The sequence below is a fragment of the Pinus tabuliformis genome, chromosome 7, assembly GCF_031772625.1.
Source record: "Pinus tabuliformis cultivar Carrire ecotype Pingquan chromosome 7, CPIR1, whole genome shotgun sequence".
Lineage (NCBI taxonomy): Eukaryota > Viridiplantae > Streptophyta > Pinopsida > Pinales > Pinaceae > Pinus > Pinus tabuliformis.
This window is the reverse complement of record NC_142293.1, coordinates 152,090,090-152,103,923: the sequence shown is the minus strand read 5'-3', so window position 1 is coordinate 152,103,923 and position 13,834 is coordinate 152,090,090. Positions and strand designations below refer to the sequence as shown.

General features: G+C 35.0%; 1 protein-coding gene across 1 annotated transcript; it reads left to right on the top strand.

Annotated features, from left to right (window-relative positions):
• The first annotated feature begins 813 nt into the window (after positions 1–813).
• LOC149246312 (uncharacterized) lies at positions 814–2,249 on the top strand. Its single transcript, XM_089457865.1, has 4 exons — positions 814–1,005; positions 1,112–1,251; positions 1,670–1,839; positions 1,923–2,249. The coding sequence occupies exons 1-4, from the start codon at positions 954–956 to the stop codon at positions 2,044–2,046; spliced, it is 486 nt and encodes a 161-aa protein (XP_089313991.1). The 5' UTR covers positions 814–953; the 3' UTR covers positions 2,047–2,249.
• Positions 2,250–13,834: the final 11,585 nt, after the last annotated feature.

The window sequence follows — 13,834 nt, the reverse complement described above, 5'->3', positions numbered from 1 at the left end:
ACAATGTGCATGCTATTAAAGTGGGATGCATAGCCCACTAAAGTGACTACATGTAGAGTATTGAAAGAAACACATGTAAGGTTGAACTTTATGTGTATAATTTCACTCCAAATGTTATTGAGGTTTTGCAAATACAAAACATTATCTCAGTCATAAGAGGCCCCAAAAAGTTACCCTTAACCTTGCCATGGTTATTGCATTATTATATTATAGAAATAGAGGCAAGTTGGTTTACAAAGCTTAGGGCAATCTAAAATATAGACATTTTTTAACAATAATAATGATAATTTTGATGGGATCCCTGAGTTAAATCATATCTTAAAAAACATAAATACGTAGTTAACACTGAAGACTTAGCAATGAAATATTATGATGTTAAATCTTTGGAGAGGGGGTTAAATTTAAATAAAATTAGTTTCCCAATTTCAACAATCTATTTAAAGTTTTCCTGAAAATCAAACTTGAAATTCATACTGTTGATTGGATAATAAATCAGCACAATCGTGTATAATTTCAATTTTTTTGTATTATCAACAGGAAAATATATATAAGTTGTCAGAGTTATCCGTATCGAGCCCACAGTATCAAGTTTTTAAGTAGCCCACAGTATCGGGTAATACCGCGCTAAAAGCGTTCTTATCGTTACTTCAAAGTAAGATATGCATGGGACCATAATTCAGTACTGAAAATCTACGTGTCACCAATGGATAAACGTCCAATGGAATGATGTTGATAAGATCAGCCGAAGACGTCAGCCACTATCCGGGATTTAGAGTCGGTGCCCAGTGGGCGATTTACACAGTTGGCGGCGGCCACATCTTGGTTTTCTTGCCTTTTTATTTCCATAACAGCAGAGGGAACAATACAGTGAGATCACTTGAGATTTCAAAGAAAAAGTCTGTAAATTTGCTTGATCTGATTGAAATTCTGGTTTGTGGAAACTTATTAGAGAAATGGGTTCGTTAATGGGAGGCTGGGATTCTCCCACTTCCAATTCTGGGAAAGGTATAATTGCAGAGAATTATTCAATCTTCTTATGAAGAGATCTAATATTGTTGTATACAGTTTGCCTTATTATATTTTGTGGGTTTGGTTTTTGGTTTTTGCACAGGTAGATTTGAGAGAAACAAATCTCTAACTAATGAAGAGATCGAGACGTTCTGGAAGATAAAACGCCATAGTGAAGAAGAACATCTCCAGCCGGTTGCTGAGGGTCAGGCTCAAGAATTTTCAACCCATAACAATATCAACGTACGTTACCTAGAAATTTGGTTTATTTCCGGTGTTTAGGAAGTTTATTTCTTGTGATGGGAAGAAAGTATTGTTATCTTCCTTGCCCACAATGGAAGCTATCAATTTGGTTTATTTGTGGTGTTTGGAAATTTATTTTTTGTGTTGGAAGAAATGATTATTAATTTTTTTTGGCCCAAATTCCATTCCAAAAATAATATATAAACTATGTTATAATAACTTCAAAATTATTGAATCTGTAAGAATCTCCCTAAGAGGAGGCTAGCTGCTACTGCTCCATCCCTGCATTTTATTTATTTGTTTTAAAGGTGTAGTTACAGTAGAAGATCTAGTCTGTCCAGAAGCACCACTGATAGTGGATATTGTAGAAGCAAATTTAGAAGGGTGGTCTGATTTCTTGTCCTGGTGAGTACTACAGGTATCTGAGGCAACTTTGACAAGAGGAGCTACGGACCTAAAGTTGGCTGCCAAGCGCCCAACTGGCCTGGACACTAGCAGGAGTTTCCCAGGTTATCACACCACTACTGTTGCTGCAGAGAGCCAAATTACGAAAGATGATTTAGATAATTTGAAGAATGCCAAGGCCTGGTAAGTGTCTCTGTATATTCATTTATTTTTTCCGCAGTCATTTATGAATATCTTGGCTTATTTTGGTTTGGAATACAATGTAGGTGGACAAGGAGCAATTGGGCATTTTTGAATGAGCCACCAGTTATCGCAACCGAATGTTCAGCGCGTAAGTATGCTGCGCAGTATCATGTTTCTGCACCCGGCTGCAGACAGAGCACTAACTAATGCACTGAGCATCATGTTTCTGCACGCGGCTGCAGACAGAGGCACTAACTAATGCACTTGGTTACCATAAGCTCGAAAAAATGTCTGTAGAGAGTGGTGTTATATATGTTTGTTTGTAAGGTACCAATGCTAATTGGTGTTGTAAATGTTTGTTTGCCAGCAGCAAAAGTATTAATGCTAATTGTATCTATATTTTTGAGTTACTTTGCATGAAAGCAGTGTTTTCATTTTCATTAGGGCTTCGAGGACTTCATATATTTTATTACAGAAGTGGGATGTAAAAGGAATTCATTAGGGTTCGAAGGACTTCAGATATGTTATTGCAGACATGTGAGATGAAAGGGGCACAAATGATCCTGTTGTATGAGATTTGGATGGTATAAAGAGAGATAATATTCACAAGTGTATGGATACTTTTGAAATGAGGGTAATGGAGTCTCAAAAGTCTATAGGCTGTAAGGATAACTCCAAACACCTAAATTTTGTAAATATCTTTTTACCTAATACCGTTAAATGAGGATAATGGAGTCAAGTCCATAAATGTAATGATGATTTGAGATAATGGAGTCAAGTCCATAAATGTAATGATGATTTGAATAAACTTGAATCCTTTTAAGTGACTTTCCAATTTTATACAAGTGGAGTGGATATGATAGAATCTTGAAAAGAGGATATACAAGTGGAGTGTATATAATGAATATGAAAAAGAGGATAATGTTGCCACTAAGTGTAATGATTATTCAAATTTCTTTAAATCAAATTCAAGGAGACTAATAAATTTTCATTACTCCTCCTAAAGGTGAGAAGGTCTTATTATTTTACTTTAAATCAATTTCAAGGACACTCAAGGACACTAATGGAATCAGGTCTTATTATTTTACTTTAAATCAATTTCAAGGACACTCAAGGACACTAATGGAATCTCTTTAGTGTGAGAAGGCATATTACTTTTATATATTTATATTTTTTAGTTTTACATATAAAAATAATATTTTTTAATAAATAAATTATTATAATATATTATTTTTTTATATATAATTTGAGTAGATAGGAAGAATGGTTATTATTTTTTATTTTGATTAAAGTTTTAACATATTTTTTTATTTTTTTGAAGTATTATTTAAAATTATAAAATTGATCTGTATAAATTATGTGTAATTTGTAAATGTATTAACATATTAATAAAAAATCGGAAATATGTGTTTAGCTAAATATTAAATCAAACCATTTAATCTATGTCTTTATGGTACAAATAATAAAAATATGTGTATAAAGATTTTTAGTATGAAGCTTAAAAACAAGACCTTACTAATAAAAATTTAGAGATTTTGTGAATATATTTGTATAGAATATGTGGTAGGCTTGGGATTATATATATAATATGGTCCAAGATTTCTACCATGAATAAAGATAAATTAAATCCTGCACATGGTAAAAGGAAATAAGGTTTATATGAACTTATGTGCTTTGAATGAACTGATCCACTTCCATTGACTTAAAGAGCCCGGTCATTGAATTGTTGTAGAGTTTGGTGGGGGACTCTATTTTCATAGTAGGCAAACATACAAGTACAATTATCATGGGTATATGTAAGAGTCGTCAATTCTCCTATTAAAAGATAAATTCATGAGAGTTATCATAAGCATACACTAAGCACTATCAATATCAAGGATATGAGTGGGATATGCAAAAAGTATTCAAATCAACCACTCATATTTTCATTGTCATGTTCATGCTCCTTCTTCTCTTGATGTTGTGATCATCAAAAACGGGAAAATGGGAAGCACTTTTTTTAAGTAGGGTTTCATGGTTAATAAGTGTTTGGAGAACTAATACTAATGGAATAGTTTATGAAAAAATAGTACTAAGTACGTGTACTATTATACTTTTCTATCTAAAAGTTTTTAGAGAAAAATTATTGCTAACTATGATACCTAAGAAAGAAAAAAACAAATAATGGTAAGTGTTACCCAAATTCACATTTTTAAATGTCATAGGCCAAATCAACCTTGTGAAAGAGAAATTGGTAAACATTATGGGAAAATAAATTATTATATGAAAGAATAAAATTTGGGCATGTTAGAAAACCTTCTCCCATTCTGTATAAATTTCTCATTGGATGCTTGCCTAGGGCCTTTAAACAAAAACCTACAACACAACACATGCATTCATAGGATATTAAAGAAAACTTCTAAATTTTCCTAAATAATGATAACTACTTGTTGAAATTCTTTTATTGCATCCCCTCAATACATCCTTCCAATAAAAGGTTCCCTATTTTTATTAAAAATCCTTATTTTTTTTACTAGAAATGACATTTAATACTTATAAACTCTCTTATAACCTACACTCCACTCCACAAATATTTATAATATATTTTCACAATTTTATTGGTTTACAAGGTGAAGCATTCATGAGATGTTGAAAGTCAAAAATATACTAATAAATTTTTGATGCCATTACAAAGATATCTTCATTACAATAATAAAAATTTCCCTATTTTTATTAAATATCCCTAATTTTTTTATACTAAAAACTCTTTTTATAATCCTTAATACTTATAAATTTGCTTATACATTATACCTCACTTTACAATTACAAATATTTATAATATATTTTTACAATTTTATTAAATTTCAAATTGAAACACTCATAAAATATTAAAAGTCAAAAATATACTTATAAATTTTGATGTCATAAAAGAAATATCTTTATTATAATCCCAAACATATCACTATCTTAATTGAATCTAGATGAGGAACATCATGGCCTTCAAATTTTATTTTTTATAAGTTAAATTGTCTATTTACATTGACATATGCATTTAGCCCAAACCATCAACCTTATGTAAAGTCACCTCCAATCTCTGTGGTGTTTAACAAGGGAAGAATCCACGGTGTTTTAACATACTCCTCCCTTGACAAGGGGCATTTTGAAAGCAGCTCAAGTGGGGAGGTCCCATTATGTGTTTGTGCTAAACATGCTTACATACTTTTCTTTGCTTAGTTAGTTTTCTGTGAGTTATTTTCTATTATTGATGGTATTCATATTAATATGTCAACCAAAAGAAATTTGTCACTCCAATATCAATCATTACAATGAAACCAATGTCGTCAGATACATAATTTTGGTTTGATTTTCAAGTTAGGGTCATAATAACAATTATGCGAATTATTAGGTGAGTTAATTATCTCGAAAACTTAACCTTTTGTCACAATGCCATTTTGCAATGCAATTTTTTATTTGCCTATGAAACAAATTGAAGTCTTAACCTTTTGTCAAAACCCGATTTTGCAGAACTTTTTATTTGCTTACGAAACAAATTAAAGCCACTAGAGTCTCATAATGCCAATTATAAAATCAGGGTTATAATAGTGATTCGAAATAATTATGATGAGTTTACATTGTGGTTACATTCAACATCACAACCCTCGAGAGAAAAGAAGATTCATTAAATGATTTTTTCTATAATTTTTATTTTTTTTTACAAACTCTCTAAATTCTTTGCCTCATGGTAGATTTAAGGAGTGGAATGCATTAGTTGTCCACTCTGGTTGGACAAGAGGGGTCGGATAACGGAAATCACCGTTAGTGATAAAATCAAAATTTTGCCCAAATTCTTACTTAAAAAAAAAAAAAAAAACACCAACAGAAAGTATTTATAACAGTAATAATAGTTTTAAATCTAAATTTGATTAACCACATTGATCATGCGCAAGGTCATACAACAACCATTAGTCTCCAATCAAAAGGTCTTTACCCCAGTGACACCATTGTGATTGACACATCACATGAGGCACAATAACTAAAACTATAGTTTGTTTTCTATATTCTCTATCCATGAAAATATCTCACTATCCTCTTCTCTCACCACTACATTTATGTATTTGGATTTCTATAACTCTATTACATGGTAAGCCATTGGTATATATCTTTATTAGTCTGTGTTTCGCGAGGGACTATAGTTATTATTACCTCGATTTTCAATATTTTTCCATATTTATTGTAATTTTAACCAAAGTTTGAAGAAAATGCTTAGTATTCTTATTTTCCCTTAAATTGAGAAATAAATTTATAATTTTTTAGTAATTTTATTTCTAATTTTTGGGAGCTCTGATGGGAATTAATTCCTCTGGCGGAGGACATTTCATTTTTGGTATTTGTCAAAACCTAAGAATTCATTTAAGAAAAAACTAATTTTGTGAGCGGTTATTACGTCGGTTTATGCTCCAACACTGACACTGACATTGACATTGTTATGCTTCTACTCTGCCCAATGATGTTTGAATTGACATAGTCACAAGTCCTTCACATAGGCGAGTGGTGAGGGGGATGAAAAAATATGCAATTAATATTATTACATTCCATCATTGTGATCACTTGTTGCTGTTCTCTTAATTATTAAATCACAATGTTTTAGCAATTAAAATGTATTTAAAAACATTTAAATATTTTTTCAAACTGCTATGTGTTTTGTTGTCCTACAAAAGGGTTTATTATGATACTCTTGTGGGGAGCTTTGCTTGTGTAGATATTTTTGTGTGCAGAAAGCTCTGCACACTGTTGAAGAGGGACAAACTAATATTATTTTGTTTCATCATTGTGGTATGTTTTCTTGATTATTAAATCACAATGTTTTACCAATTAAAATGTATTTAAAAACATTTAAATATTTTTTCAAGCTGCTATGTGTTTCACTCTCGCACACAATGGTTCATTATGATACCTCCTGTGCAGAGCTTTGGTTGTGTGGAGATTTCTACGCACCGAAAATTCCACACAAGCAAAGCTCCACAAATTGCCCATTCATTTCGTTCAACTTTCAATTTAAAAATGTACTGCTGCTTTTATTTCCCTCCATTTACTTTTCTTCGACTTTTTCAATTTGTGAGGCAATTCTTCACAAATTTAGTTTTTTTCTTATACCATTTGAAACCTCCTTAATATCAGTGTCATTAGAAGTTGGAGATTCCATATTTGTATTTGATGTCAACCCATCAGACATTGAAGCATCATCCGAAGGTTCATAAGGTGTATTACAAGTTGTTTAGCAATCGCAACAAGTCTATGAATCATCTGTCTCATGGAATGTGTGAGTATCGTAATTTCACTATTGATTGGACTCACTAGAGACCTATACCTCTCAATATCAAAGAATATGAATAATACTACCTCTTCGTGTAACATGTGGCCCGAAAAATAAATAAATTAATTAAGTCCATTATTTGTAATGTTCTTTTTCTTACTTGTAGACAAATTAAGAGGAAATCTCGTTATTATTGGGGTGAGTGCATGTCGCTGGATTACACCTTTTAGCAAAGAGGGTTCTTTTTGGTGAAAAAAATGATGCTCGATCCAGCGATCCTAAGCGCTTTATCAAGCAATTTTTAAGCACTCATTCGAGCTACGTAGGTGCTTAAACATAGCTCGATCAAGCGTTTAAACAAACCCTTAATTAAGCTCCTTTCTAACTTGATTTAGATGCTTGATCAATAGTTAGGGCTTGAACGAGCTTGATGGATTGATTGAGCACTATGAGTTGATTGAGCCCTTTTGTTTTTTAAAAACCTAGGTCGTGGTCTACACAAGCGATTTTGTGCAGACCATGAGGAAAAAAGAGTTTGATGGAAGATTTCTAAGCTTGACTGAGATGGAGGAATTTAATCCAACTGACCATCAACCCCACCAACAACTTAGAGGCTCAATCCAAGGTAGGTTTCCTATATCTTTTATCTATTTTATTTATTATTTGTTGCAAAATAAAATCAATTAATTTGGAAAACAAACCTACCATACGAAAACCACCATGAAAACCACAAAAAACCACCAAGAAAAGCCTTGAAAACCATAAAAATCATCCTATAAAACCACCAAGGAAACCCTTGAAGACCAAAAACAACCTAGAAAACCACCAACAAAACCCTTGAAAACCACCCAAAAAAACTATGATTTAGGCTTTTTTTGTTCATTATATAAGTTATCTCCAAAATTCCAGGCATATTCAAAATGTCTAGTCCCCCCTCAGGATCGAGTTTTGAATTGGCCAACCTCCCCATGGCTTATTCTTATCAAGCCCTGTCAATGCACCCACCCATGCGATGTATATTGAACTCGTTCGTCTTTTTCTATCTCATGTTTGCATTTGGGGTTTGGAGGTTCATTGCTTCAATGTTACATTAAAGGTTCCCTGAGACTTTGAAGTCCATTCTTCTATAACATGCGTCGCAATGAGTGGAGGCACTGTGCGGAGACATACGGGTTTTCATTTTAGCCTTCATCATATTGACCATATTAGGGTCGGGGAAAAACCCTAATGTTGTCAAAAGAAAGTTTCCCTCATAGTTTAACCTAGGTCAGATACTTCGAGGAGTGCATTCTCATCGGAGTTACATGGAATTAGGGTAAGAATCATGTGTTTTTCATATGCCTCCAAGCTGATGATTAGTTCCATGTCTCGGCCTGTACATTAAAGTTTTTGTAACTGATGCCTCTTTCAAAATCCTATGGCAACCTCTTGTGTGTGTCTTCCATTGCTCATCTTGGTTCTTGGAATGTATTAGGGTTCATAATGTAATTATCATAACATGGCTTCTTAATCTCCACACTCCTCACATTATGTAAATTGTGGGTATACTCCTCATCACCGACCATACTTTTCCACTACACATTCCTTAGCCTGCAGGGTCAACCTTGAATGCATGCTAGGCATCACATGATATATTAATGTCACTTGCAATTAATAGGACCATCAGGGTGCTTGAATGTTGAGTTGGTTTCCAAATTTAGGTATGTCTAGTTCAACTCATGCAATTCATAACACCTTAATTTTGATGATTACATATGTGCTCTTTAAGTGGATTATCTTATCATTACGTATTTTCCATGTTCTCATTAATGTGGAATGACTTCATGAAATGTTTTACTTCATTTTCTTGCAGGGAATTAATTGTAGACAACATGGATGCATAGCAATGATGCAACACTTACATTAAATAGTTCCTTCACATAAAAATACCCCAATGAGGGGAAGATGGAGGATAAAGCATTTCCAAATGAACCCACACACACTTCTAAAATATGCAATAGGTGTTCAACACATTCATGACTTGAAAGAGGCATCAAAAATTATAAAGGGTGGCACCATACATTTACAAAGGGAAGGATACATTTATAATGTGCCAAAGGGCCACAAAAATGAACAAAAAAGAAAATCATTTCCATTGAGATGTGAGATATCAATTGTATAGGCTTATAGAAAGAAAGATACGATGTTTTCCAAAGTGCAAGCCAAAGGAATGATTTTGGGTATTCTATGGTGTGCCCATGAAATAGGTAAAATGGTGCATGTATTGTGTTGAAAGGAATACTATTGGGTGTATTGGTGATTGTTACACAACATTTTGTCACTGTCCCTGTACTCCCCATTCCTTGATCCTGGAGGACCTCTACAGTGAACCTCGCATGCTTTGCCTTCATGAAAAAACTCCCATTGTGTCCCTCTTCATGAGCAGATAAATTCCCTTTTGCACCATTTCCCCTTAAACTTCTATTTTGCACAGTTTACAAGACCGGCGCTAATGGCCTCTATCTCCCCGCCGATGTGCATTTATTAGCACTACTCCTCGCATCGACGAAAGTGACTGAGTTGTGTTCCAGTCGCGCTAGTCCTGTTATGGAAAGTTTTTTAAATTAGAGCCAAAGCTTCTAGCTCTAAAAGCTTTGTAACAAAAGTCTGGTAAATGGTTTGGCCAAATGGGGTTGAGGATGATAGTTTGGGCTCTTTTCCCTTATAATGGTGGAACTACCTCAAGGGATAAGTCCTTCTCCCATGAGAAGAGGATCCATCTCCCATCCATATTTCTTATATAAACCTCCCTTCTTCCCAAGCACAAACTAGTTGCAGTGATAGTTTTGGTTGAGTGTTGACACTATTTTGGTTTGGAGTAGACAAGCAAGCTATTACTAGTTGTAGCTATCTAGTTGTGTGAGGGAAAAGTGTGATTTAGTTTGGAGTGAAGCCTAAAGGGAAGAACTTTAAAATTATTGTTGTTTGAAGCCATCGTTTAATGCTAGCAGAAATGTGTGGGAACCTAGTTTTGTCAAAGGAAGACTGCGATGTCAAGACAAATGGTTGTAATCTCTCTTTGATATTGATATATGCAACTATCGATTGATTTCCTACATGTTTTGTAATAGTACATATTCATGGCTTAATGTTTCTTGACTTGCTAAGTAGGTTGAATTGCAATTTGTCTATTATTATGTTTGTTGTTTGTTGTTGTTTACTTGTTTCAAGAGCTTAAAGAAGGAAGCAAGATATAGCTGGAGCGAGCAAGCGAGGACATCATCAAGCAGGGTAAGCAAACCAAGAGGTAGGCCCTCTTGATTGATTCTAACTTAAGGAAATCTTCCATAGAATGTATCTGTTGTGGCTAGACCCATTATTAGGCTTGAGGAATTTGTTCGTGTCCGCACTTATAATTTTACTTCACCACAAATTGGAAACTCCCCTAGGGATCCCAATCCTTTTGTTTTTCTTGGATTTTATGATTTTGTGAGAACTTTTCTAGTTTCACATTTTCCCTTTGCTTCTGTTTCTTTTCTCCCGATTACTGCTCTGAGTCTAAAATTCATAGTAGTAGATCTAGTTCCAGTTTCATTTTTTTTTTTTGCCTTAGATCCCTCGATCAGTGTGCTTAATCTGCTGACAGTCATGTCGACTAGTGCGAGTTGTTGAGAAACAATCGTGTTGACCAACCTCTGGCACTTGTTGTCAGTTAGGCAGTCGTGTCGATGCCTGTAAGTGAAGGTTAGGGATTGAACCCAATCTTGGCTAGTGTGTTCTGCTCTTGTGGTTTTGACCCCGTAAGCCTTTTGGACCATTTTTTCCCTGATTAGAAAGCTACTTTTCATTTGGTTTTGTTTGCCTATGGACTTGTCATCTTTCTACTTGATTGATTGATTTATTGAGTGGACAGCGACACTAGGGCATCTAGTTGGTCACCCATTCAATAGTTTTTGAACTCACTAAGTCAGGTTGTAGGTTTGTTTACTCTTTGCATTTTGTTTTCGGTCCTTTTTATGACTTTGACCTCTTTTTGCACAAGTTTAAAAAAGTTTCATTTACTTTCCTAAATGTTTCTTTTCTGAAATAGATTACATTGTTGGTCTTGTGTTTGGTAAAGTTGGTGTTTCATTGATTTGAATAAACTTCTCTTCTCATGTTTTCATTTGTTGGAAGAGCTTATTGTCTCGAAATTTTTTTCATTGAAAGATTGTATGCAAAAATTTGTTTCGTTGTTTCATGAAAAGTATGAAATTATAGCTTGTTGAACCATTATGTTACAATAACTTGCATCTTTAAAAGACTAGAATTGCATCAACATTAGAAAAAGGAAGAGAATTTTTTGTTTTGCAAAGGACTAATAGATAAGTGCTTGCTAGGAAAGTAGGAATTGTAATACGTTTTTCATTAGCTTATTTTTTTTTTTTTTAAGTAAGGTAGTGAAAAATCATTTCATTTTCAGTTGCTTGATTGTTTACATTCGATTGAGTAATTTCTATCCTATCTAGTGTAGGCATTTCATCGAATTGAAAGGGTCTTGTCTTATTTAGTTGCATTTAAGTTTTTTTGAGTAGTATCGCTAAGACCTAAAAACTGAAACTTAACTCAAGATCAACTTTAAAATGAATTCAATTAACCTAAGGTGCATTTGACATTAATGATCATATCTAGAAGGCTTGGGCTAGAGATGTGTTCCGGTGTCTTTAAACCTAGCAGTTGTCATTAGCTTCGGCATTAGATAACGCTAGTACGGATTTGTGCTCCATGTATTGTCGAGTATATAATGGAAGACCCCACTACGCTGCAATCCTTTTATCCTTAGGAAGCCAAGTCAACCGACTTGCAAATGTGATACACCGAACATAGCATTCGGGGAGATTGTCTGCCCATACTTCTTGGTTCACCAGGAGGTATTTTGTAGTTCACAGTTGCCTGGTAATCGTATTTACTTAGATCATCCAGAGCAATCATTTGATCTTTTTGACTCATTAAACTTAAAAGATCATTCGAGCACTTGTCCTTTCAAGCTCGTTTCCAATCAAAAGCAATAGAATCATCTTTGTTTCTTTCTCGAATCTTAAAAAATGAAAGAGCATCCGTCTTTTATGCATCTTAATAATTGATTTCCCATGATCCAAAACACCATGTTATTTTGAGACCAAATCATGAGTTCCCTTAAAAGAACATTTTAAAGCCTTGAAGTTATTTGTTCTTTTGACTAAGACAAGGTCATTATGGCTGAACGATCTAATTCACCCAATTCCTCTTCCTCTCCTCCGTCTGAAAGATTGTCCGAGGAGTTGTTTCCAGAATTACCAGAGTCACTCGAGGACCAAAATGTTGAACTCACAATTGTTTTGAGTGTTCAACCATTGTCATCTCGTCCTCCACCTACTTTTGATATTGGGTCATCTGCTGATATTGGCTTGGAATCTCCGAACAATCTCGTTCGGACTCCAGAGAACTCGCTGACCACTGACGGTCAACTTGGACTAGTTATCTATCCTCTGAACCATCTGTTTGACCCTGTTGTGATATCACCGCAGTGTCCTTACAGTCCGTATGACCAGCTGGGTTTTCCTTTAGAACTATCCCCTCGTACTCATTCCGCTATTTATCATCGCTTGTTTTCAAACATGGAACCCAAAGGCGATGCTCCAGTCACATCTTCGGATGAGTCCGAAGTTTATACTCCACACATTGTTGAGGGGGAGGAATTGCAATTTCAATTTCCTCCAAGGTTTTACCTTCTTTGGAAGGTATTCCCGCCAGTTTTCCACCCAACTATGTGTCTTTGGCACACTTGGTTTCAAGTACACCTAGTGCCTCATCACTTTACCATAATCCTGTATGGGCGTCAGGCATTAGGCCTACATTGGGTCTGTTCATTACGAACATCACTTCCTAACAGGCTATTACCTCAGTCCCAGTGAAACCCACTATTTAGAATACTCTTGTATCATCAATCCTAGTTAGCCGCTAGGCACAACTGACAATTTCAAAGATTGTTTTTGTCAGTTCCTCCATCCTGCTAGGTAGTGGCCAGATTGTGCCACCACATGGAGGGCAGAACCTGAATGTTTCTATGGTGTCAGGTGCCATGAATGTGAGCAGTTCACAAGCTCGCATGCTTGGTATAAACCAACCTTCTTCTCGTATTATTTATAACTCAACTGATCCTACTGGATCAAGCAATGTCTAGTACCAATAGGTTCAGAATCATGTTGGTCCATCTAGATTGAGCAATGTTCAGTATCAGTAGCCCTATGGGGTTCAGGTCCAATACCAAAATCCTTACGTTCCATATGGTTCTCAAGGATTGGTTAATCAACCTTACACCCTCCAATCTGGGCAATACATCCAGCCTGGCTATAGCCAGATTTAGTTCAGTAATCTCCCAGGCATTGTTCAAGTACCCTCGCAACAACAAGGAAAGCTTCTACAACAAAAAGGGTATCCTTTGTTACCGTAAGGGCAACCTTTGTTGCAGCAAGGGCTCTCCATGCAACAGCAAGGGAAAATTATCCCGTAGCAAGGTCACTTGCAAAAACCGCAAGGTCAATCCTTACAACAGTTGCAGCATGCCGTGTAACAACAAATGTAATATGCTCCACACACCTCTCAACCCATGTCCTTGCAGGGCCAACCTTTGCAGACCCACGGACAAATTTTGTAACCGCAAGGTCAACCCTTGCAGGGGCAGGGTCAAGGTCAAGTCCTACA

Coding starts and splice junctions, on each gene's coding strand:
- LOC149246312 (XM_089457865.1), top strand. CDS start 954: ATGGGTTCGTTAATGGGAGGCTGGGATTCTCCCACTTCCAATTCTGGG. Junction 1,006..1,111: donor CACTTCCAATTCTGGGAAAG/GTATAATTGCAG, acceptor GTTTTTGCACAG/GTAGATTTGAGAGAAACAAA. Junction 1,840..1,922: donor TTGAAGAATGCCAAGGCCTG/GTAAGTGTCTCT, acceptor AATACAATGTAG/GTGGACAAGGAGCAATTGGG.